At 35.6% G+C, this 25,096-nt stretch overlaps 1 protein-coding gene across 1 annotated transcript in view; it reads right to left on the bottom strand.

The window, feature by feature from the left end:
• The window catches only part of LOC124366254 (semaphorin-2A), a 420,155-nt gene that overhangs the window by 19,800 nt on the left and 375,259 nt on the right, over positions 1–25,096 (bottom strand). The window contains exons 2-8 of the mRNA XM_046822650.1: positions 23,690–23,777; positions 14,445–14,496; positions 12,607–12,669; positions 9,011–9,118; positions 7,413–7,683; positions 2,798–3,028; positions 603–839 (exon numbers count right to left, since the gene is read on the bottom strand). Coding sequence (XP_046678606.1) covers positions 603–839; positions 2,798–3,028; positions 7,413–7,683; positions 9,011–9,118; positions 12,607–12,669; positions 14,445–14,496; positions 23,690–23,777 — 1,050 coding nt within the window. The remainder of the gene's footprint in view (positions 1–602; positions 840–2,797; positions 3,029–7,412; positions 7,684–9,010; positions 9,119–12,606; positions 12,670–14,444; positions 14,497–23,689; positions 23,778–25,096) is intronic.

Below are 25,096 nucleotides of genomic sequence, written 5' to 3'. Positions count from 1 at the left end.
TTTGGTAATCTGGAAAAGGATGGTGAATTTCCCCAGGAGAACTTGGTTCTTTTCGGTGGTTTGTAGAACTGCTGGAACTGTACACTGATCGGCCTTGTGGTGTGCTTCTGGAGTGCACAAAAGACCCTTGAGGCTTAGGGACATGGCAATAGAACCCATAGAAGAAGAAGAGTGAAAGGCTACAATGACACTCAGCCAAATTCTAAGGTTGGACATGCACCACCATAGAACTCATTCTTGTCCATTTATAAATGAGATTTCATATAAAATTTAAAGTCAACACATGAAATCATTTTTGAGATATCGTGTCACATGATACATTCACATTTTTGTTCACTAAGTTATGTTTCATAGCATTGTTCAAATAACAAAAGTTCTGGTGAGCTAGGGAGGGTATTATAATGAAAGAGTGCGTTGAAATTGAAGACATTCCATTCTATTTTTTCAGATTACTTTATAAATTAAAATGTTACAATCTAATATGATTTTACTCAGTTTGATTACAATTTTATTTATTGTGCTAGTTTCTCTTCACTATACTCAGCCAGATACATAACGATAAATCACTGTAACGTTGTGAAGTCAAATATACGCTCACTGACCTGGTAAAGTCTCGGTGTCGTTGACACATTCTCCTGGACGAGGTTCAGGCACTCGACTGCTCAGTACCGGCAACCACGCAGAACTACTGGTCGCCTGCTCCTTGAACTTGCCCTTGAACGCGCGATGGATGTCGTCCAACGTGAATGCGCAGATGGCACTACCCATTAGACCCGTAGTAGACGTCGTGAACACTGCGTAGAACTTAGAATTGTCACCAGGAACCTTGTAGATGCTCTCTGGAAAATTACGTTCATTAAAATGATTTATCATCACAAATTCTCGTGTTTTTTTACAGATATCCAGCCACAGCTACGTGTTTAATCTGTATATTCAAGTATGCATATGGTTCAAATATCCTTGTCCTTTTTTTAGTACATCATAAACGAGTATATAAAAACATCACCAAACAAAAGTTCCGCTTTACAAAAATTCTCCTCATTATTATTACTCATAAAAATGAATTAAGATCATTTGATATTGATTTATTAAAAAAAATATTGTGTACCTATGAAAGTCAAATTTAAGATGTGCAAGATTAAAACAGGAGAAAAATCATCAATATCGGAATACAAAAAATTTAAAAAATGTAATAAATTAATTATAATGAACTAAATCTTTTTATAAATTAGTTTACTGCAACATAAAAGTAAAAAAAACTTTCTCAAAGCACAGTTTTTATAAAATAAATTTACAATTTCTACAAATCTTTATTACTACTACTACTACTTTATAAACGCACGTTTGATCTATCACAGTGTCTCTTAAGACTGTAAGACCGACCCTCATGTAAATGTCAAGTATTGATATACTATTACAACGATATCCCCTTCAAAGGGCTTATTGCCGCTTTGGAAGGGCCCTTTGCTATCTCAAAGTAAAACAACCAAAACGGAAACCGAGTTCTTCATTTAATTACAACAGCCTTTGAAGGTTTAATGATGAGGTAGCTTTTCCCCTGTGCCTGCAACAGTGTTCAAAATGGTTTTAAATAAACCGTTACCAAATTTTACCTGAATAGCTTGAATTTCTGAAAAATGTTTGACAGGTGAATATATTAAAAGAGCAAACTAGTTTAAAATACAACATACTTTAATTTTATAATATAGGGCTTTTTATTTATACAGAGACTGGAGTTGTGAAGAATTTATGATCTCTTTTGGTTTCTGATTTTCTAATAAAGAAATTATTCTCATTACAAAACCATTACAGCCTCCTAAAAAGCTATTGCAAATACATGGGGTAAATAAACTATTTACAACCATTTATATATTAGAATTAGTTAATTTGAGTTTGAAGATTGAGCCTGGACAGCAGAATCCTCCCAATGATGGTATAAGGGCAAGGGTTGGAGATTTGGACTTTGAAGGGTTAAAGCATTTTAATTTGACTAAAATTCTCCTATGTAGGTTCCAACCCAAGGCTAGATATTCAACTTAATATGTCCTCCATATAGTGTTAAGTATGCTTCTGGAAAGTGTACCTAATGATAATATTTCTTCCCAGATTAAGAAATCCTCTTGTTTTGATGCAAGACCCTTTACTTCCACCTCAACAAGTGCTTTACACTACAAGACTTACGAAAATATTATAAATATTTCAATTACTTTCGATACTCCACTTAGAATACTACCAGAAAACTCATGTGTGTAGTTTCTTGATCTGCTTAACTACACAGCTCTCACTGATGAAATTCTCTGAGCAGGACATAACGAAATTATGGAAATTATCAATCTTCTAATTAGAATTCTTTAATCACAATTCCACATACCAAATTTTGGATGATTTCTTTACTCTCACATTTACCAGTATTGAAATACTGTACCACCAAAGCGTCGTCTTCAATTTAAACGCAACATTAGAAGTTTATAGAGAAGACTTATTGTTCCGAAATTTCCAAATGCGCAGAGTCCATTACTTGACTAAACAAAGAAACTATTCATCGGCTAATAGAAATGACAAACATAGCCGAATTTGTAACAGTGTTATAACTAGGGCTTGGCATACGGGGGGGGGGGGGGGGCATACATTAGTTTGAAATGTTTTAATTCAAACTAAAACATTTTACTGTGTGCTTCAAACATGTTAAATTGCTGTTATACGTATTTTTTCAGAATTTTAGATCTTTCGGAGACGATCTAGCCCCCTCATAACACCCTCTTAGTTACGCCACTGATTTATCATATCAGGTACTCACGTATCTCATTGAAGTAAAACGGGAACTCTCCGGGGATGGAACAGTTGAGCCTGGCTTTGAGATAGGTGGCCCAGTTCTGGTTGAGGATGTTCTTGCCACCTGTGTCTCGCTTGCATACTCGTGCGACGCGGGAATACACGTTCTTGCCGCAGTTGATGTACTCCACAGCCGTCTCACGGAAGAAGAACAGCACGTGCTGCCCGATGTCGTAGGAACCGACAAACTGCGGCTCTGAAAATTAAGTTTAACGTTAGCGTTCTAAACAATTCTATTAATTAAATTCAAACCAACATGACCTATTTTTAAGAATATTCAACATTCTCAAAGTGTTTGTTGCAAATCCTTTAAAACTTTCAATCGAAACATTAATTAAGAAAGAACATTCTATCAAATCATTATTTCATAGTATTAAGGACATGTAATAAACATATACAGCAATGCATCTATTGCAAAAAATAGTACCATTTTCTTTTTGAATCACACCTTCGGTAGGGTTTTGAAGTTTATAACACCGAAAGCAACTCCAGAGAGTGTACATGCTGAAGATGATGGTTCTAAGAGGTTTAGTTGTTGAGCTAGGAATGTTGCAGAGGGGCATTCATAACATTGGAGGTCATTAAAAAATCTTTACATACAACAATCATCATTTATGCTGATTGACAAACTGTGACGCAGAACGAAGCTATGATGCAGCAACACACAATGCTATCTACCATCTCATTCAATGAGCAAGAAAACAGATAACCTCTTAATAGTCTATTAAGCACATTCTCTTAATGGATATGAAGCTAAGCAACCTTCTGCAAGAAGAAATAAGGTGTCTTATTGAAGACTATTCTCACAGATTGACTAACCAACAAAAACTCTTATGAAGTTCTTTGAAAAGGAACAAGAAGCCTTACAATTATGGCAAATATATATCTGTAACTCTTTTCATTCTCCATTATCTAATGCCATTTGAATTACAGTTTTACGTAGTTGAAAATTTAGAAAAATTGTTCTTCAATTTACGAGTATATCAATATTTTTAATGCTCATGTTTTGTTCTCCTTACTATTTGACAAAATGGATCCACAATATAGTTGTAAAATTGAACACTACTATTCCAACTTGTTAAAATATTAATATTCCATATTGAGTTTATTTATTTTATAATAATACATTTTTAAAGTGTGAAAATTCATTCATACAATTTGTTAGCTTAGTATATTTATCCCGAAACCAAGGTTGTCAGAGGAGATTTTGTTATCCACAAGAAATTACTAATCGTAACGAAAAGCATCCAAAAGTTTTGTGACAAATTGAATTTTGCATCGATAACAACAAAAGCCTAACTATGAACTTTCAAAGTAAATGAAACAGAAAGTCCCGAACATAACTTTATATCAGAATCTTATTTGCAATCTGTGAGCGGAAAACCCGGGAAAATGCGGAAAACTCTGGGAAAGTCAAGCAGTTATCTCGTTTCCAAGTTTAATGCAGATTTCACTCCCCGGCCTAGCTTCCTCCCACTTAGAAGTTTGCTCCTTAAATATCAATGCGAAATGTCCTCGTAAAAGTAAAGTTGTTGCGGAAACATGCAAGATATTTATTCGAAGAATAAATTTAACGAACGTTTTTAAGTGGACTTTTAGAGTTTTCTTGGCGACACTTTCTCATAAGGAGTTCTTAACAGGGGAAGTTAAACTTCTATTTAATCGCATGTTTGGTTACAAGTGGCAGTTTGAATGGTGTAAAAAATATATTTTTCTCCATAACCCGGTTACTGTTTACAACAACCTTAAACTCACTTATGTAGAAGGAAAATATATTACTGACAAACTATAATTTAATTGTTATTTAATACAAGTAGTATGCAGCAAGGGAAAATTTTGAGGCCAGAAATAGGCTAATTTCGTATTATCATGTTAACTACATTCAATTTGGTACTATAAAATGTAATAGTGTTGGCTTGTTTTTCAAATAAAGAGCCAGGACAATTTTTTCATTGCATACCAATATAATCCTCTACCAATCCTTCATTGGGAACCCTTTGAATATAGGGTTTGAACCAAATAAATAAATAACATTGCATAATTTAAAAAAATTGACGTATTTTGAGATTTTTGCCACTGATAAAAGGTAGGTTTTGAAAAATGAGAAAAAATTAAATTCAATAATGTTTTTCTATGGATACTGTTTTAATGAGTAGCAATCAAACAAACTGTTTTGGACACATTTTTGACAATGATTATCGTTGAATTACAGTCCTGTGGGTCTTTAAATTTCAATTCTCATTCAAAGTTAAACATAGTGTTCCAAAATCGATCTTAAGAAACTTTAAGAAGTTTTATAGTAGTAATTTTTTTTCCTTATTTTGGAACCTGCTGCCACTGAACTGGGCAAAGAAATTTTTGTCACTACATCCAAAATTTGTTATCTAAGGTTTTTTTTGATGCAAGGTGTTTTTATTTTACCAAAACAAAAATTTTTAAATCAAGTTTGGGGATTTTCTGATTATTAGTGAGAAACTTTTTCCAAGTTTCAATAACAAGGAAAATAAAAACTCCTTGAAATTTTACTGTGATGCATTAATCATAGAATAAGGAATTTCAAAATTTTAAGCTTATCTGCATATGAAGGGCCAACAGTGCTTGGACAAGATTGATTTTTGAATTTTTAAAACAAAATCGGAACTATAATGTGCACTTTCTTAAACATCAGACAATTTCCAAAACCCAACAAAAAATTATTTAAATTTTATTTACCAAAATTTTATTCCTCACATCCACACAAGGTGTATTATTTATTACCTTGTTTGTAGAAATGAAGATACTATATTCTCTAACTTTTTGAGCTGTATTTCCTAGGTAATTCATTTCCAGACACATATTTATGTACGAACAAGTCTCATTTTGAACCTTAGAATGTACCTAAAATCCCAAATTTCCCTGCATCAATTAAAAAAAAAATACTTTGTTTGAAAAATAAAACAATGTTGGAGAAAGAATTGAGCAAATAAAAATTTGTAAGAGAATTTAAAAATGTTGTTTGGTTCGATAAAATTAAAAATTTACGAATATATGCAGAGAATATTTTTTGTTTACTTAAGATTTTTATATTAACTCAAGATAGGTCTTGAACAAAGATTAAGATCTGGATTAGGACCCAGACAGGTTTAAAACAAGCACCCTGTGTAGAGAAACATTTCTGACAACAATACTTTGTGTGTGTTTTGAAATAAATTATAAAAACTAATATTTTAAGTACTCAACTAATAATACGCAAAGACAAACGGGGGCGTATGTTGAAGACAGCCCCAACAAAAAGTAAAGTAACACAATCTTTTACATTTCACGTGGAGAGTTTTTGTCGGTGAGCACGAGGTCGGGTGGAGGGGGGGAAAGTGAGAAGCTGGGGCTTGTAATCAGGCTTGTACACTAAGTACTAGGGTTGCCAGGCACCCCTCGGGGGTGGGGGGTTGTATGGGGGAGTTTAGCTGACCAATTAAAGGCTTTTATAAAAGTTGGGCCTGTCATATAATTAACGGTTTGGCTAAGAGGATTCCCCCCGGCTGGAATATCGCCTGTGTGATTAAAATATGATAAGATTACGCGTAAGCAAGAAGAATCGTACATGGTGTCTGCGCCTGTTTCATCTTTTAATTACGAAGGATCCGCGAACTGAGTTTCTCCAAAACTTTTAATAATCCTCATTTACGTTCATTAGGGAAAGCAGCTTTTCCCTTGTAGAGAGAGACTGTACAGTGTATGTAGATCATTAAAGTCTGCTGGGAAATTCTGGTAAATTATTTTTGTGAACGAATTTGTTTCTATTAAAGCACACCCAGCTATGCTAAAGATCCCATTTACTTATGAAAACGGCAAATCAGTGATACCTTATTTTATTTATCACAAATTTTTAAATCCGAATTTTTGTAGTTGTCTACATTGTTGTTGATTTCGTTTATCGATTTTAAAGTTTCACTCAATTTAAACACGGTAACACGGTGCCTTTACCAGAAAAATTGGCAAACGTAAAATAAGGAACTGTTAAACTGTAACGGAAACATAACTACTTCAATCACACACAAGTTTCGATAAATTGATGTTTGAACTGATATTTGTGCCTACTGTAGCAGTTTAATACAACCACAATACAACCATTAGGAACAGTTTCTTCATCCTCACTTAATATGAACCTTGATATTTGAACCAATACCCTCATCTAAATAAAATTGTCCTTTTATAAATTTTCCCTAGTTATATTTAAATAAACCAATATTGTAAAAAAATATGTTACTTCCGGTAAAATACTGTTAGCATTTCACATACATTAAAGCACGACTTTTAGAATTCCCTGAAGCACAATAAAAATAGTCATCTTTTAAGCGTTGCAAAAAGAGCAACACCAAGAAGAATACACTAAAGCACGACCTTTAGAATTCCCTGAAGCACAATAAAAATAGTAATCTTTTAAGCTGCAAAAAGAGTAACATCAAGAAGAATACATTAAAGCACGACTTTTAGAATTCCCTGAAGCACAATAAAAATAGTCATCTTCTAAGAGTCGAAAAAGAGCAACAACAAGAAGAATACATTAAAGCACGACTTTAAGAACTCCCAGAAGCACTTACTGTCCAGCCACTTGGAGTCATACTTGAGCGTTCTCTTAAAACTGAACTCCCTCCGACCCGTGGTCAGGTTGTGCAGGTCCGTGCGGAAGATGACAGCGTCAGCCTTGGTGAACTCGGCATTGGTGCCACTGTAGAGCGCCGGAAGCTCGCCGGGGTTTCCCCTCTCCACCCAGATAGCCGTGGAGTTGTCGTTGGGGTCGTAGGGGCACTTTGCGATTCCGACGCCCACGCCGGGGACATACTCCGAGCGGTGCAAGTGCGTAAGGTTCGACTGCAAAATATTAAAATCTTTCAATAACTAAATTTTTGGAAAAATGGATTTTTTGAGACCTAAAGGAATGTTTAGTTACATCGCTTCAAGTGTGTCCAAGTAACAAATCAACAGAGTAAATAAGTTTCAAAACTTCTGCCAATTGTGATGTTGAGTTTGCTCCAGTGCACCTTCCTCTTAGTGCAGCCTCTGAAAACTGACTGTTAAAAAACTGACTAAAAACTGTTCACTCCTGGAATCTGGAGTCATGTTCGTCTGAAGAGATCCAAAAAAGTCCGCAATGAAGAAGCTCAAAACGAACTGGTATTTTGGGATCGTGTCGAAATCATCGTAGTGCACTCAATTGTGCACCTGAGACAATGAGAATACCTCTTCACCTAGATTACACTATAATTTTTTGTAGGTGTCTCTGATGCCGAAACTATACAAAAAGTTCGATTTGAGCTTTATCGTCACCGACTTTTTTTTAAGATCCCTTTAGACAAACATGACTCCAGATTCCAGGAGTCAAGTCTGTGACAGAGTCATGTTTCAGACACTGCACTGAGTGGAAGGTGAACTGGAGCAAACTGAACAATCAAATTGAATCAAACCCCTCCTACTACACCTAGATTGTGACAATCTAAAAAATCCTACTTATAACACTCCATTTTTAATTCTGTTCACCCTAACCAAATTTTAATACAATTTTAGTGAATCTCGTGTGGGGGAGAAATGGCAATTTTGTATCTCATTTCCAACATTTTATATTACTCAGATTTTTCGGAGCTTTAAAAAATTCTACTATTTTCACGTTGTTTAAAAGCCTACTTCAGTAAAAAGACAACTAAGATGGGTTTTATAACAGTCTTAAATGTATAGTAAATGTTAGATAGTAACTGTGTATTTGGTATCTGCATTACAATACTGACCAAGCACTGCATACTTGATATTTGTTAAAATGTACAGTTAAAAGTATATTTTTACTAAATCTTTTAATTTTTTTATCTGGATATTTTCTTACTCTTTACTCAACTGTGCAGAAGAGGTTGAAATAAGAAGTTTTGTTACTATTAAAAATAATGTTTACACAGAACAGTTGACTATATTTAACAAGCTCTTTCAATCTATGCTACTAATACAATTTTTATTTACGTGATTTTTATTTGTGAACTTTTGCGATATTTTAGTAGTTATTCTGCTATTCAGTGTAGAGACCAATAAAACAAATCAGAGATCATTATAATCGGTACAGGCATTCTCGAGTTATAAATGGTGTAACTAACCCGACTTTCTTTTATCTATATAGGAAATACTTACATAGATACTTTCTTTATGTAATACTTACATAGATGACCCAGTCTTTAGGGTTGTGCGCGTTGGTGCCGCAGATGTAGATGCGAGTTCCATCCCCCACAGGCTGTATCACTCGGATGTGGTTTCTGCACTCAAAATGCTGAAAAGTAAAATAGTTTTGAACAAACGAAAAGTACACACACATGACAAATTGTATAAATGACATACGACGAGTGTAACTATAAATTAGTAAAATACACCGGATGTCTGAAAATAAGAATATCTACTCTCATATAAATTATAGTGTTAAATGGATATAAAACAGCTTTTTGTATATACATAAAAGTGATAAATCGGTCCCTTACAACCTGTAGATTACTCACAGAGTTGTTATGATGTTCTTTTGGTTATATTTAATTTATTCACCACCTTTATGAAAAGCGTTTATTCCTTGAAAAATGTTTTAAAAACACACTAACTCTAACTTTTTGCAATAATTGACCATGCTTGAAGCGTTAGGTTTTAATCTTCCCCTTTTGATCTTCAAGCGGTCTGCTAGATCTTTACATTAATGTTTGACCTTGAAGTGGCGAAGTCTCAACCTCCCACACGTATATTTTTGACCTTGATGCGAAGGGGTAGGTCTTGCCACCAAGACGCTTGTTTTCAGCCTTAAGTGGCTATGTAGAATAAATCAACCATTAACTAATTTTCAACCTTTTAGTGACAAAGCAAACTTAATCTTTACAGATTCACTTTCGACCTTGAAACGGTGAAGTAGACCCGATCTACTACACTTATTTTTGATCTTGAATCAGTAGGGTAGATATAATCACCAACACACATTTTTCAACTTTAAGTGTCGTTGTAGAACAAAGAACCATACACTTGTTTTAGTCTTCAAATGGTGAAGCAAACTCTACGACACATTTATTTTTGACCTTGAAGCGAAAAAGTGGAGTGCTCTCTCAACAAATATTAATACTTTTTGAAAACGCTATGTCCTCTAAGATATATTATCTGCTGAAACGTCCAAAAATATACACATCCTAAAAACTTCAAGGATCATTAACAACTACTGCTATACACTGGAAATCCTTTACATTAAATAGATTTTAGTCGGATATAAGAACTTTAAGAGAACTTTTGGATAAGACAAAGAACTTTTGGAGAATAATCATGCATACATTTATCACGGATGAATGAGTTCCAAATAGAACATATCTTGAGGAATTTCAGTTTTTTTTTAATTATTCGTTGAAGTAAAGGTTACCGCAATTCCTCTCACAGATAAGACCAATACTATCAAGTTACTTTGGTATTCGCTTTTATTTCCATATCTGTTGTTATTATTATTGGTGTTTAATATTACAGTTATTGCACTTGTATTGTTACGTTATCAAAACAATACAAAGTACCTTATTTGTACCTTATTTATTATATATGTACCTTATTTATTATTATTGGTTATTAATAATTTATTTGTTGCTTGTTGTATTTTTATAGCATGAAGTTAATTTGTTTTGTGATTTATATTTTAATCTTATTAACTACACGTTACATTTATCGATATTCTTATTTATTGCATGCAGTTTATTGAGTTTTATTATATATAATATTATTAATTGCACGTTATCTTTATTTATATTCTTATTTATTAAGTGAAGTTTATTGTGTTTCTTTATTTATATTTATAATCTTAATGGCACGTTATATTTATTTATATTTCTATTTATTGCATGCAGTTTATTGAGTTTTATTATATATAATATTATTAATTGCACGTTATCTTTATTTAAATTCTTATTTATTAAGTGAAGTTTATTGTGTTTCTTTATTTATATTTATAATCTTAATGGCACGTTATATTTATTTATATTTCTATTTATTGCATGCAGTTTATTGAGTTTTATTATATATAATATTATTAATTGCACGTTATCTTTATTTATATTCTTATTTATTAAATGCAGTTTATTGTGTTTCTTTATTTATATTATATTATTTATATTTATTGAATGCAGTTTATTGTGTTTTGTTATTTCTATTTATAATCTTAATGGCACGTTATATTTATTTATATTTCTATTTATTGCATGCAGTTTATTGTGTTTTGTTATTTATATTTGTAATCTTATTAATTGCATGCTATATTTATTTATATTCTTATTTATTGCATGCAGTTTATTGTGTTTTGTTATTTATAATCTTATTAATTCCACGTTATATTAATTTATATTCTTATGTATTACATGCTGTTTACTGTGTTTTGTTATTTATTTTATAATCTTATTAATTGCATGTTATATTGATTTATATTCTTGTTTATTACATACAATTATTTATTTTTATTTAGATATAAATCGTATTTATTGTTTCGTTACATTCTTATTTATTACATAAAATGTATTTATTGTTTATTATTTATATATAAATCCTATTTATTGTTTAATATTTTTTTATTTATTATGTAACTTATATGTATATTCTAATAAATTTATTGCGTTAATTGTATATATTTATTTTAATTTATTGCATTATTGCGAGTTAATTATGAGTGTCCAACTTCGATCTTTCTTACAAAGTATTTCTTCTTATCACAGCCTGAAATATATCACATTATTAATAAAACAAAATAACTGTGTAACACTACAACTTAAACATAGGTTATGAGAATTTTAATTTAAATTAAAGTATTTTGTAACATTTCTCAGGTGCATAAAGGTTACACAGTTTTAATACGTGAAATGGATTGAAAAAGTAAACCAGTATCGAGTCCGAACGGCAACTCGCTCAGTGAATGTTGCCGTTACATAATCGACAAACAGATTGGCCGCCTATCCCCACACCCCGTCAGACATGTACCAGACTGCCCAGACGGCCACTTGACATAGACGAGGTCTTCGAGAGGCTTCACAGGGAATAATTAACTAATCTGTCCATTATCATTAGACCATGTCTATCCTTGACTGAGTGTGGGGGAGGGCTAACCTAACAGGCTTCACTTCTCTCTCTCACTCTCTCACTCGCTCTCTCACTCACTTTCTTTCTCACTCTCTCCTCTCACTCTCCCCCTCACTCTCACTCTCTCCCTTTCACTCTCACTCGCACTCTCCCCCTCCCTCTCAATCTCCCTCTCCCTACAATCACCCTCACTCTTTCTCTCTCACTCCCACTCACTATCCCCTCCTCACACACACACACACACTCTCTCTCTCACTCACACGCATCACACACTCTCTCTCTCTCTCTCTCTCTCTCTCGCACTCTCTCCCTCTCCCCCACCCCCTCACTCTCTCACTCCTTGTCACTCTCTCCCCCCCCTCTCTCACACACACACATATTCTCACTCTCTCTCTCACTCACTTTCTCCCTCACTCTCTACCTCTCACTCTCCCTCCCCCTCTCACTCCCTGTCACTCTCTCTCTCTCTCTCACACGCACTCTCTCTCACTCTTTCTCACACTCTTTCTCACTCTCTCTCTCACTCTTTCTCTCTCTCTCACTCTCCTTCACAAGCTGAATTCCTTCTTGTGGAGTTGCCGACAAGAAAGCATTGTACTGCCTCACAATGCATTGCTGATGAGTCATGTAGGACAGAATAAACAGAAATGCACTCCAGAAGGATATAAGCAAGGATCTACTCACCTCTGATTTTCCCTTTGAGACGCAGTCGTTGACGGTGTTCGACTCCAAAGTGAGAGAATCCCTCTGGAAAAGGAGTTAGATTTAATGATGGTTTCGACAATAGTATTGGTGTAGTGGGATACTATTAAAAAAGGAACAAGAATAATTACAATTTGTTCAGGTTTTGACTTATTTTTTTCCATGTAATTCTTAGGATTAAGGTTTCGAACATCGTTAAATGCTACAAAATGTATCACACAACGTTTCGAGACTTGAAATCTATCCTCTTCGTCAGGTGAAAAGATTATTAGTATATCAGTACCAAATTTAAAAAAATCCTAAAACGTGTGCTGCTTCAGAACAAAACATTATTTGGTCTGAAAGAAGTAAAATTGTAAAAGGAATTTGGTTTTTGACTCCATTATAAGTGATGTCATGAAAAACGCTCCAATTATACATTTTTCAAATACTCGATATAGGCTATTAAATATAGTTTAGATTGTAAACCTATAGCTCTATCTAAGATTTAGTCTGTGAATGTAAAAAATGGACATTATAGTGTATCGATTATCAATTATTTATATTTATAACGAAGAACACTATGAATGCACTAAATCATTAAAAGTCGATTGAACTTAAAAAAATCCTAAGGTACCATTTTTTTTACCTGGACATGTTATAACATTTGTTTATAAATGAGCAATAGTTTATTAGATGTAGATAGTTATACGTAATGTAATATCGTATGTCTACTACTTAATAATTATCTAAAGCAGTTCACTTGTAAAAAAGAACCCCAAGCAAGTAAAATCTCATTTTAAAGGTATTATAAAAAGACAAATGGTGCAAAATAGGGTTATCTAATGTTACTCTATCAAATTTGGTGGTCAATTAAAGTTTGAATAAAACCCCCACAGTTTAAGTTACAGTTAAAGTTATTGTAAGGTAAATAAAACATTCACTCACTAGTTATTTTGAGAACTTTCAAAATGAAATCATAAAACAAGTTATTACAAGAATCAACAAAATTCAGCATCAGTGATTAACGTAGCATTTATTAGGTTTTGTTTTATCTGAACGAAGCCCATTAGGAAGTCCTGAGAAAACCAATGGCTGGTTTGTCATGTCACCTCTTATTGGTTACCAGTTAGTATGTGAGACACATCCAGTCCGGTTACTGTGTCAAAATTGACTGTATGTGTCACTTGCTAGGAATTCCTATTTAAACATTTTGACAACCACAAAAGACCCCATTTCAGGAGGGGGGAGTCAAACATTTTTATACGTCAAAAATCTCATCAGTTGGTCATATTAACATGCCCCAAAGTAAATCACTCCATCTCTATTCAAATGTTAGTTAATAAGGGGTGGGAGCTTTCAAGACAACAGGTATAATTTATTACACCTTCACTGCAATTAACTTATAATGCAGCGATACACAACATCAACCAAGTGATACACAATCTAGTTCTGTGTTGTTTAAGCACAGTTAATGAGAAATTTACATTTTATTGTACAACCATAACTGCTCATTTAATAAAAAATGAATTAAATCCTCAGATTGGTCATAATTCAACTTTCATGTGCAATTCATAATGAGATATTAAGTACTAAAATGTGTTCATTTCCCATGTATAAATCCACATTTATTATACAGGCACGCAATTAAAAAGTCAAAATTGAACAAAATAATAAATAAGACCTTTAACATTCGTCGTAAACATTTAAAAACATTGGAGTTAGTTGGATTTTTTAATTTTTATATTTTTTAAAAACGTGTAAGTTTTTTATGAGCGTACAAGAAAACACTTCCATTAAATAAAAAATAACTAATTAAGGTATAATAAAGCATGACTTACCTCGCAATTAGATTGGTTGATATTGCTAAGGTTCAGTTTATACACTCTGTCCCTGCAACAGAAACAAACATTAAATATTCCACTCAGGAAGAGATATTGGTGTAACTAATGTAATTAAATTAAATATCAAATTATTGGCCTGTAATTTATTCAGGTTTGGGCCTATTTTTCCATGTAATTGTTAGGATTTCGGACATTTGCTAACGTTATATGTTACAAAATGTATCACACAACGTTTCGAGGCTTGAATCTACCCTCTTCGTCAGGTGAAAAGATAAATAGTGTATCAAAATTAAAACGTGGAGCAATGGATTGCCACTGAAAATGAAAATGTGTACCGTTATTATAGTACATATATTAGATTACTTTGGAGCTAATACTTTATAAATCAAAACAACTTTTCTGAAATACTTGATTTATTCCGAATTAAAGTTCACCCAAAAAATTAACAAAGTTTACAAACTTTAGATTTGATTTTCTTCAAAAACTTCTCACAATCAATCAAATCTAATTAAGAGTCTGATCAAAAATGAATTAAAATTAAAATGAAACTAAAAATGTATAATTCTCCAAAAGGTTTAAATTAAAAAAATAAAATTAAAAGTTCTCTTCTCAAAATCTCAAAATCAATATAACACAAAACTTGATATTAACTTTACGAGCAAAATTTAATTTACAAAACTTCAAAAAATTGAATTAATTCTCAGACTCTGTAATATGGGAAACTTTACAAATTTAATCACAACAGTATAAAATAAAAGATATTAACTAAACGCTGGTACGGGACTTGATACTTTGAAGACTATGGAGGCTGATAGGAAACTAAAAACGCACTAAAGAAAATTAATAACTTGATTTAAATTTACACCCGATTAAAAGAATTACTCTAGATCCCAAACTATAGGATTAGAGGAAGAACTACTGCTTCTCAGCTGGACGTCTCTACCCTGTCGTTGTCACTTCAACACTGGTCCCCCTCTCTCCGGGAACCGGCTCGGAACGTATCACCGTAGTCATCTCGATCAGCTGATGTACCGGTCTAACCAACAAACAATGTCCACGCACCGCGTCTAGTTAACAAAAGAGCCTACTTCCTACCGCGATTCAGCATAAATAATTACAACTACGGTACAAATGAACGCAGGCGTAGTCACTGCATAGTATATGTCACGAGCACGAGGAGTTAAGATCATTGTCACACGCCACACCAGCACAAGCAAAAATGGGATTCTGTATACTTGTGCTCGTGACTTGTATCCTGTGCAGTGACTACAGAAACAGAATTTTTCGAACTTTTGCCACCATTGAGTGATACAAAAAAAATCAGTAACACTACGTTTCGAGATCTGCAATCTGATCTCTTCCTCAGGTGAATAACTAACCTAAACCATAACTACAATATAGGTTAAATAAACAAATCATACCAGAGCGTTGTGACACGCATAATGTAACAACAACAAACATGTCCGGAAAAACCCCTGTTTCCGTCACAACCCTTCCATCGTCAAAAACAACCTCCAAACAAAGTATCTGGTAAAGTTTTAGGGAGTGAGTTATGGAGATTCTGTACGTACTGTGTATGTCAGCGCTTTTGCTGTATAGTGTACAATATATTCACAGACACTCATTGACATTGCCGCATTCCGATGAACGATAAACCGAATGAAACGAATGATAGCTCGCGAATTGACCATCGATATAAAAACTACACGGTTTGGATGTGCGATGAACAGACCATCGCCTCACGGTCTAACACCCATCGCTGTTTACCAGCTCGGTCAATGAGCACGCTTTGGGCCTCGACGGACACTGCGATTAGCTGGGTTAAATTATCGTCTGTGCGAACTAAACCACTAGAATTTTGAAATTTTTTGCAGACTTCGATAAATTTAAAAATCCGAGGATATTTTCCTATGATAACATATATTTGTATGATTTTAACAATAAGGTAAGGAGGAGAATCAGTACAATTCAAGGTAAGGAGGCGAGTAGTACAGTTTAAGGTAAGGAGACGATTAAGTACAGTGGAAAGTAAAATATATTTTCCTGTAATAACATATCTCTATATAATTTTAGCAATAAGGTAAGGAGGAGAGTCAGTACACTACAAGGTACCCTTACCTTGAACAACCAATCTAAGCACATGACGTAAGTACTTGTGTCGATTGGGGGGAATAAGTACAGTTTAGGGTAAGGGGGAGAGTAAGTAAATTACAAAGGAGGTGAGCTAGTGCAGTGCAAAGTAAGGAGGAGAATAAGTACAACGCAAGGTAAGGAGGAGTGTAAGTACAGTGCAAGGTAAGGGAAATGTAAGTACAGTGAAAGATAAGGAGGATAATAAGTACATTGCAAGCTAAGGGGGGAGTAAGTACAGTTTAAGGTAAGGGGAGAGTAAGTAAATTACTAAGTAAGGAGGTGAGCCAGTGCAGTGCAAGGTAAGGAGGAGAATAAGTTCAGTGCAAGGTAAGGAGGGTAGCAAGTATACCGCAAGGTAAGGGGGAAAGTAAGTACAGTGCAAGGTAAGAAGAATGTAAGTACAGTGCAAGTTAAGGAGGGAAGTAAGTACATTGCAAGGTAAGGGGAAAGTAAGTACAGCGCAAGGTAAGGAGGAGAGTAAGTACCTCGGAAGATAAGGAGGAGAGTAAGTACAGTGAAAGGTAAGGAGGATAATAAGTACATTGCAAGGTAAGGGTAAAGTAAGTACAGTGCAAGGTAAGGAGGAGTGTAAGTACATCGAAAGGTAAGGAGGAGAGTAAGTACATCGGAAGGTAAGGAGGATAATTACAGTGCAAGGTAAGGATGAGAGTAAGTACAGTGAAAGGTAAGGAGGATAATAAGTACAGTGCAAGGTAAGGAGAAGACTAAGTACAGTAAAAGGTAAGGAGGGTAATAAGTACAGTGCAAGGTAAGTGGAAGTAAGTACAGTGCAAGGTAAGGAGGAGAGTAAGTACATCGCAAGGTAAGGAGGAGAGTAAGTACAGTGCAGGTTCAAATCCTGCCTGTGCCCGATGTACTTACTATCAGTACCAACGACCTTGTGTTTCTCCTTATTCCGTGTGATAAGATCCTCGCACGCCTATGAGACAGGCAGAATAAGGATTAAAGAGGGATCAGCTTCTTAAAAAAAAGGAAAATTGTGAAAATTAATTAACGACTTGTTATGACCGGTCAAAAATCGAGCCAAACATTCCTCATACGCTATATTCGACGCTTTACCTCTCACCGCGGGATGATTCAACTTTATTACTCACATCAGGGGTCTTTTGCAGAAGAACTCTGCCACGGTGTTGTTTTGTTATTAAAAAACCTTTTATAACACAATTATAACCAGATAAATACATTAATTTGCGAGAAGAAGTCGGTAGATCACATGGTACCTGACCGTGCGCACCAAGTCGGGGTTGTTTTAAGGGTGTAAGTGCGCACTGGCGTTCCTCATTGGCAGCAGTTAACAAAGAAGGGTCAATTCTTTTTATTAAAATATAGTTAAAACCTTTTAAGATACCTTCTGTAGTAAAAAAATTATTATTTTACGGGATGTTCCAGACATTTAAAATAGTACTTGGGAGCATTTTGGAATCAGGTTAAAAAAACGGTCGAGGGATATGTTTTACATAATGTCTTTGAAGGAAGCGACATGTTTTTAATTATTTTTTATTTCTGTAAGTAATATTTTATTAAAACATACGTAATAGAATTAAAGTTTCTTGTGCATTGCATATATAATTGAGACATAAATTACTAGAAAAATGCATTTACTGGTCATAATCCACATACAAACTTTTTTAAATTTACTTCCGTTAGTAATACTTGATTAAAAAACATGTAATGGTATTGATTGTTATTTCTTTAAACGTTTAATATATGTCATACTATATTTTTGTATTACGTATTTCTAAAATTATAATTCACATACATGTTTTTAATAATAAAATATTTTGATAAATAATATTCTATTACAAAATTCTTAATGGTATTATACTAAAAATCTAATTTACAATTGAGTTATTGTAGTAAAAATTCACATTCTTATCTTCGCCGGCTTTTCATTGGGCTCAGTTACAAAACTAGACTTGTACTTTGAATGATCAACGCCAATCATTCATGGATGATCAACAGAGATTTGTTATATCTTTAGGGAAGCTATCTTCAAGAGAGTGACTTAAGATTAAAAAAAGGGAAGACAAAACAGTTGACTCAACTAAAAATATATTGCACCGCCTTAAAACGAAATATTCCAGTAACATGGTAGCGCGGGCCTCAGGGAAAACATACCCCTCCCCCAATAATTACCATGGGCGTGCTTGAAGTTAGCTAACAAAGACCTTTTCAAACCTTAATTGAGCGAGTCCCACGCGCTTGCGACAGATGTGTGTACCGATAAAGATGACTCATCAAAAATATCCAAGTGAAGCTACTTCAACAGCAATCGTGTTTTACTACTGGGGGTGGTTGTTTTACGACCGCGGTGGGCGGGGGGCGAGGGAGGGGTGTTGTTTACCTGTTCGTGATCAGAACTCGACGGCATCCATCACGCCATATTACCCCCCCCCCACCCCGTCATTTGTCCCCCGGGAATTATTAAGTAATGACAGCCTCGCCTGACGAAGCGCGGCGGCCACTGTAGGGTTACCTCTAGACGGTGAGTCATCAGGCTGTGGTCGATACGTGCTCACGGGTCGCTCAGCCAGACATTTGTATTGCCCTAAATAGGGCCCTAATGTGTGAATTGAATGGGTCCCGCTTCGGCGGATCAATCACGCGGACGAAGGGGGTGTACGGCACATCACACGAATCACCCTTTCTGGCCCATGCGGCGTGACTATGGAAGTGATTTCGGGGAAGGATCAGCTGGTCCTCTGGAAGTGACGAAACGTTTCTAACAGGATGTCGGACATTCGCTATCGTTATATGTTACAAAAGGTATAACACAACGTTTCGAGGATTGGAATATATCCTCTTCGTCAGGTGGGGGATGTATATCCGTAAATTTTGTAAAGAGGTCTTACGATAGGTATAACACGACGTTTCGAGGATTGGAATCTATCTTCTTCGTCAGGTGGGGGATGTATATCCGTAAATTTTGTAAAGAGGTCTTACGAAAGGTATAACACAACGTTTCGAGGGTTGGAAGGAATCTATCGTCTTCGTCAGGTGTGGTCTACAGCCAAACATTTTGTAAAACGGTCAGATGGTTGGAATGCTTAATTTACTTAAAGTAAGTTTTCAAGTTCGCTGATTTGTTTACTTGTTCCGCGGCCGTACCGAGAAATAATTCTTTTTTTTTTTAAGTTTGTTATTGACGATGGAAGGTTTGAAAGGGTAACATAATATCGAACATTTGCCATCGTGATATGTTACAAAAGGTATAGCACAACGTTTATATCCTCTTTGCCAGGTGGGGGAGGTATTATTATATAAATGTATGAATACCTCCTCCACTTGACGAAGAGAATAGATTCCAATCCTCGAAACGTCGTTTTATACCTTTTGTAACACATAACGATGGCAAATTTCCGAAATCCTGTTATCCTTTCAAACCTTCCATCGTCAACAACGAACTTTAAACAAATCACATTTCTAATAATTCCCATAGTGAGTGAATTCAAAGTAAGGTTGTCACGTACCACTGAACCTGGACTGGTTTTGCGCTAGGTTCTGGGAAAGTCATTCAACAAAACCTGTTCAAACATGTTTAAAGGAAACTGTCTAATCTTAGTACTTATGGATAACCTAAGTCATACTATTCTCACACAATTTTAGTTTACAAAGAGCAGTTTGAACTTGAATAGCTAGTAAACCCTATGTCACGAAATAGCCGATCCTTGGAGGGTGAACTGAGATGATCCTGTGTGAAGAAAATCTAAATCTAAACGTTTCAGTATTACGGAAGTTGATGTCAAGGCAAAGTCAACAGAATTCGCTAATTTTGTGTTAGCTCTCGTAAGTGATAAATAGTACTACTAGGACTGGCCATCGGATCGCGCTTTGGGTGGTTGGAGTGTAGTTTGTGATCCTGTCCTTACAAGCAGCACGGCTGTCCATTCACCGTTCAGTGATGTTTTGGTTCTCCTTTAAGCCCCAACACTGCCTGTCTAAATAATATCTACTGTATTTCTTTATATACATATATGGAAACCTATCAATCAATGTCAATCAATGTGGGAACCTATATCAATGTAATGGGCAAATGGATCTGTGCAAAGAGAAATTTCAGATGATAAGCGTTATGCCCAGAAGAACGGTTGTTCTCACAACTGATTCACGATTTCTTCGTCAATGTGATGGGCAAATGGTCTGTGCAAAGAGAAATTTCAGATGATAAGCGTTATGCCCAGAAGAACGGTTGTTCTCTCAACTGATTCACGATTTCTTGCAGTCATGTCGAAATCATTTCCAAATTAAATTGTCATCCATATACACAATCGTGAAAGATCTCTGCTGAACAGGTCCTGTATTCTCCTCCCCCCTCCCCCCCACCAAGAAGTTAGTGCCAGACTTAATCCGAGGGAATTAACGCGCCGTTTCTCTTTACGCCTGATATCGCACACGAAGGGTTCCTCCCATCTCTCGAATTCCGGAGAGGGGTCATAAGTTTCAAATCAGTTCACAAGATCTCAACTCGTGAATTTTACTCATCAGTCGTCTGGATAACTGATTTCATAATGAGTTTAAAAGAAAAATCTAATTTATTAGAGCCTTCAGAAAAAACAATCCAGAGTGAAAATATCGAAATAAATGACAATTACATGGGTGTATTGTGTTTCATAAACAATACAATAAAACCATATGAAACAGTTTCGTTTTATTTAATACGTACTTAAATTTATTTATGATGCTTTATGTTTATCAAATTTGAACAACTTAGGAAGATTGTACGACAAAATAATATATGTGAAACAGAAAGTTTTCTTATAAAGTTACGTTGAGTGAAGAGGGTGGTGTTCTATTGAGAATGTCTCAGGAAGGTTGTGATTTTTTTGTACAATCCACTACTTGAAATATTTTAGCACTACCTTCGTCTACATTTTTCCCGTTTATATCGCGTCAAATGTTGCTAGGAAAATTTGTATTGTCAGAGGTTTCGGCCTCGCTGCAGAGTCTGTCATTCAATCAAGTTCTTAAAGATTGCCTAAGTGGTGATCCTGATTCCTTAAATTTTAGTATTGCTCTTGAAGCTATTTATATTGTGTGAATACTAATTTTGCCTTTTTTATAGGTTCCCATGATGGGAGTGTATTCTTGCTGAGGATACACCATTCCATAATACATACGAGAATTATGTAACAAATTATATAATACATTACGTCGCACACAACTGAATATGATTTCGGTCTGGATTTCAATGGACGCGAAGTCCACTTGGTCTGTTGAAGCGGTTATGTTTGAACTTTTCCTTGAGTCTAGATCGTCTGTCGAACTAAGAAAGTGCTCTTGTAACTACTTCGAGTAACTTGGGTAAATTATTTTTTTTCTGAATGGAAGCGTTTCAAAGAATGGCATCCATCCTCTTCTTCAGGTGCCGAAGAATTTTAAGACATAAAGTTAAGCGTACACACATTCAAAAATAAAGGAAGTGAGGGGATGAACTCATTAGAATTTAACTTGACAAGAGGGCAAGTTGAATATCAATATACCCAAGCACCTAGAAGTTCAAACTGGTGAGAATGCACCAAAACAATGTTACTGCACTACAGCACATGTCTGACACACTAGGGAAGGTGAGAGACTACCTTCCGTATCGTTCATAGCCAATAACAAAATCTAAACAAAGAATTAAAAATTTCTGTAAATCATGTGATTTTATGTGTACGAGTGTTGACTCTTTGTAAATGACTCTTTGACTCTTTGTGTGTCCAGAGAAGTTCACAAATTAAATTGAATATTCAACAACTTCAAATACAACAGTTTCAACACCAACGCCCAAAGGACCTTTTTAAGCCCTTATTCTGCCCGTCCGCATGTGCCACTAGCCTGTGTGAGCATCTTATCAAACAGAATTTGTAGGAGAGTCGATACAGTACAAGGTCGATGGTGCTGATCAAAGTTCTATGGTCACAGACAGGACTTGAACTTGCACTACTTACAGCACAGATCATAGGTACAACTTCGACTACCCGGCTATCGGCACTTGAAAAAATAAAATAAATAAACAGAAATACTTTTATACTAACAATAGAATTGTCAAAATTAATATTTTTTTATATATTGGAAAACATTAACTATTCCGAATAAGATGCTGTTTGTTTTATTGATTTAAATACCACGACCAATATCCGCGATACACTTTGAAATGCCCGAGGGAAATCTGATTTCCTTTCCCCACCGATCCGACCTTTCCGCACCTCAATGGCAGGCAGGAGCCCTCCCCCGCTACGGCCCGGCCATTATCCTGCCCGTTAACGTTGGGCCGAGGCCATAACTCACTTGAGGTGGGCTATCGGAGGCCGCAATCCCTTCGCGGCCATTAGCCTTAGGCCTGGGGCGCTAACGCAGTACAAGGCCTCGCCGGAACTTGAGAAACAACCCTTTGAACGACCAATGCCATTTAACATGTGAGATACAGGATGTGGGGAGGGGTGAGGGGAGGGAAAGGGGAGAAAGTGAGAGAGAGGGAGGGAGAAGGAGAGACAGGGAGAGAGAGGGAGGAGAGAGTGAAAGACAGAGAGAAAGAGAAGGAGAGAGAGAGGGTGAGAGAGATGGAGATGAAGAGAGAGGGAGAGAGAGCGAAAGAAAGGGTGGGAGGGAGAGAAATAGAAAGAGAGAGAGGGTGAGGGAGGGAGAGGGAGATGGAGAGACAGAGAGTGAGAGGGAGAGAGAAAGGGAATGGAAGATGGAGAGAGAGAGGGAGAGGGATAAAGAAAGAGAGGGAGAGGGAGCGAGAGAGAGGGTGGAAGGGAGGGAGAGAACTAGAGAGAGGGAGGGAGAGAGAGGGAGAGAGAAAGGGATACGGTTCGTAGAGAAAGACTCAAAAGGTGAGTATCTTTATTGATGAAATCTTCAAGATGATAAGTGTTTCCAATGTTAATTTGGATCATCCCGTAAACATTTCATCCCAAAAAATTCAGGATTGATTAAATATTCAATTCAGCTACCTCACTCTTGCTTACTAGACAAAATTGAGAGCAAAAGAATACACAAGAAACATATTTTGATACCCAGAATAGTTAGCTTCAACTTTTAGCATATATACATATGTACAAGGTAGGAGTACGCCAAACTTCAGTGTGGCGTAACATACTCACATCGCTCCCACATAAAGGGAATCCCTCTTCTCGTCCAAGTACAGGGTCCTGTAGTACATCTTGCCACAGGTGAACTCCCGGACATGATCTGCAACACAGGACACAACTTTTAGAACTTCAAAGACCACTCAGAAACATTAATAAAACAATATACAATATCGTTTTTATAGTGACGTTAGCTCAATTTCACACTGCACTGAATAATTGAATGCGTCAGTTCTTGGTTGATAATTGAAACGTTGAATGTAAAACTGGCATTGTTTGGGAAACACTGTCACTATTCAAAGCCAATCACAATATTCAATTTTGAATGTTCTATTCTTAGGACAATTTTAATCTGTTTTCCAGAGGATGACTGTGTCACCCACGCGCAGCGTCTCTACTACACGTGGCCAGTTTTGCATAGACGATCATTTAATTTACCTTCGAGTCAATTCTAGCTCTAATGGGCGGGGCTTGACCTTAAATTAGATGAGACAAAGGGATGTTGGTTTTGATTCGAGGAAGAGTCGATTGAACCTGTCAATGGGGAGCTCTGAATGTGGTCGACAACCGCAGACTACTACACCTGGCCACATACATTTCCACACGGTCCACATAGATTTGTGGGTCTACTCCAGTTAGATTGTGTGTATGTGGCTGATGCAACATCTCCTCCCAATGTTTCGACGGTACTACAAGTTCCAAGTAATAATGGGTTTCAACGATTAAAAGAAATTCTTGAGATTGCGTGGCACACTTGGAAGACTTGTAGCGCCGTATTAAAATGAGAACAATGCAACGGGAAACACTTTCAATGTTAGAACATCGACATTAAGATGATAATCACAAGCGAGAAATCGAGTCATACAATTTTGAGTAAGGGTGAACTGCGTAGTCTGAAAATTTAACAGATTATAGAAGTGGGATTAACTAACTGCAACTTTTTAAATTTGAGGTTGGGTTCACTTTATTACGTAAAAATTGTCTTGGGCTCACACAGTCCTTTCAATCCTACCTCGCAGCCAAGTGAAGGAACCAGTAGGGGCGGTATTTTTTGTATACAAACGAATTTGAAGAATGCGATTCTAGCTTGTAGTAATGTGATGATTTACGACTAGAGCTTCAACAGCAATACTAAAAATCTAGACAACCGATTGGTCGCCAGCTTGAACCAATGGCATAGCATTTTACTTCACGCAATGAAGGTGAGAAAAAAGAGTTTGCTCCATTGACGCCAATCAGGCCAAGATGTAAGTTACGAGAAACATTCACTCCGTAAGATCAATCAATCAATAATATTATTCTTTGGAACTACGATTGGATCAATTAATCATAGTATGCAAGTAAGATACCATTAGTAGAATAATTTTATTACGTAAGTACTTTTATATTTCAAATTTGAGAGCGGGGTAGAAAATGAATGAT

This window comes from Homalodisca vitripennis, chromosome 7 (assembly GCF_021130785.1).
Source record: "Homalodisca vitripennis isolate AUS2020 chromosome 7, UT_GWSS_2.1, whole genome shotgun sequence".
In the NCBI taxonomy this organism is placed as follows: domain Eukaryota; kingdom Metazoa; phylum Arthropoda; class Insecta; order Hemiptera; family Cicadellidae; genus Homalodisca; species Homalodisca vitripennis.
Note: the sequence above shows the minus strand (reverse complement) of the source record. Positions and strands in the feature narration are given on the sequence as shown.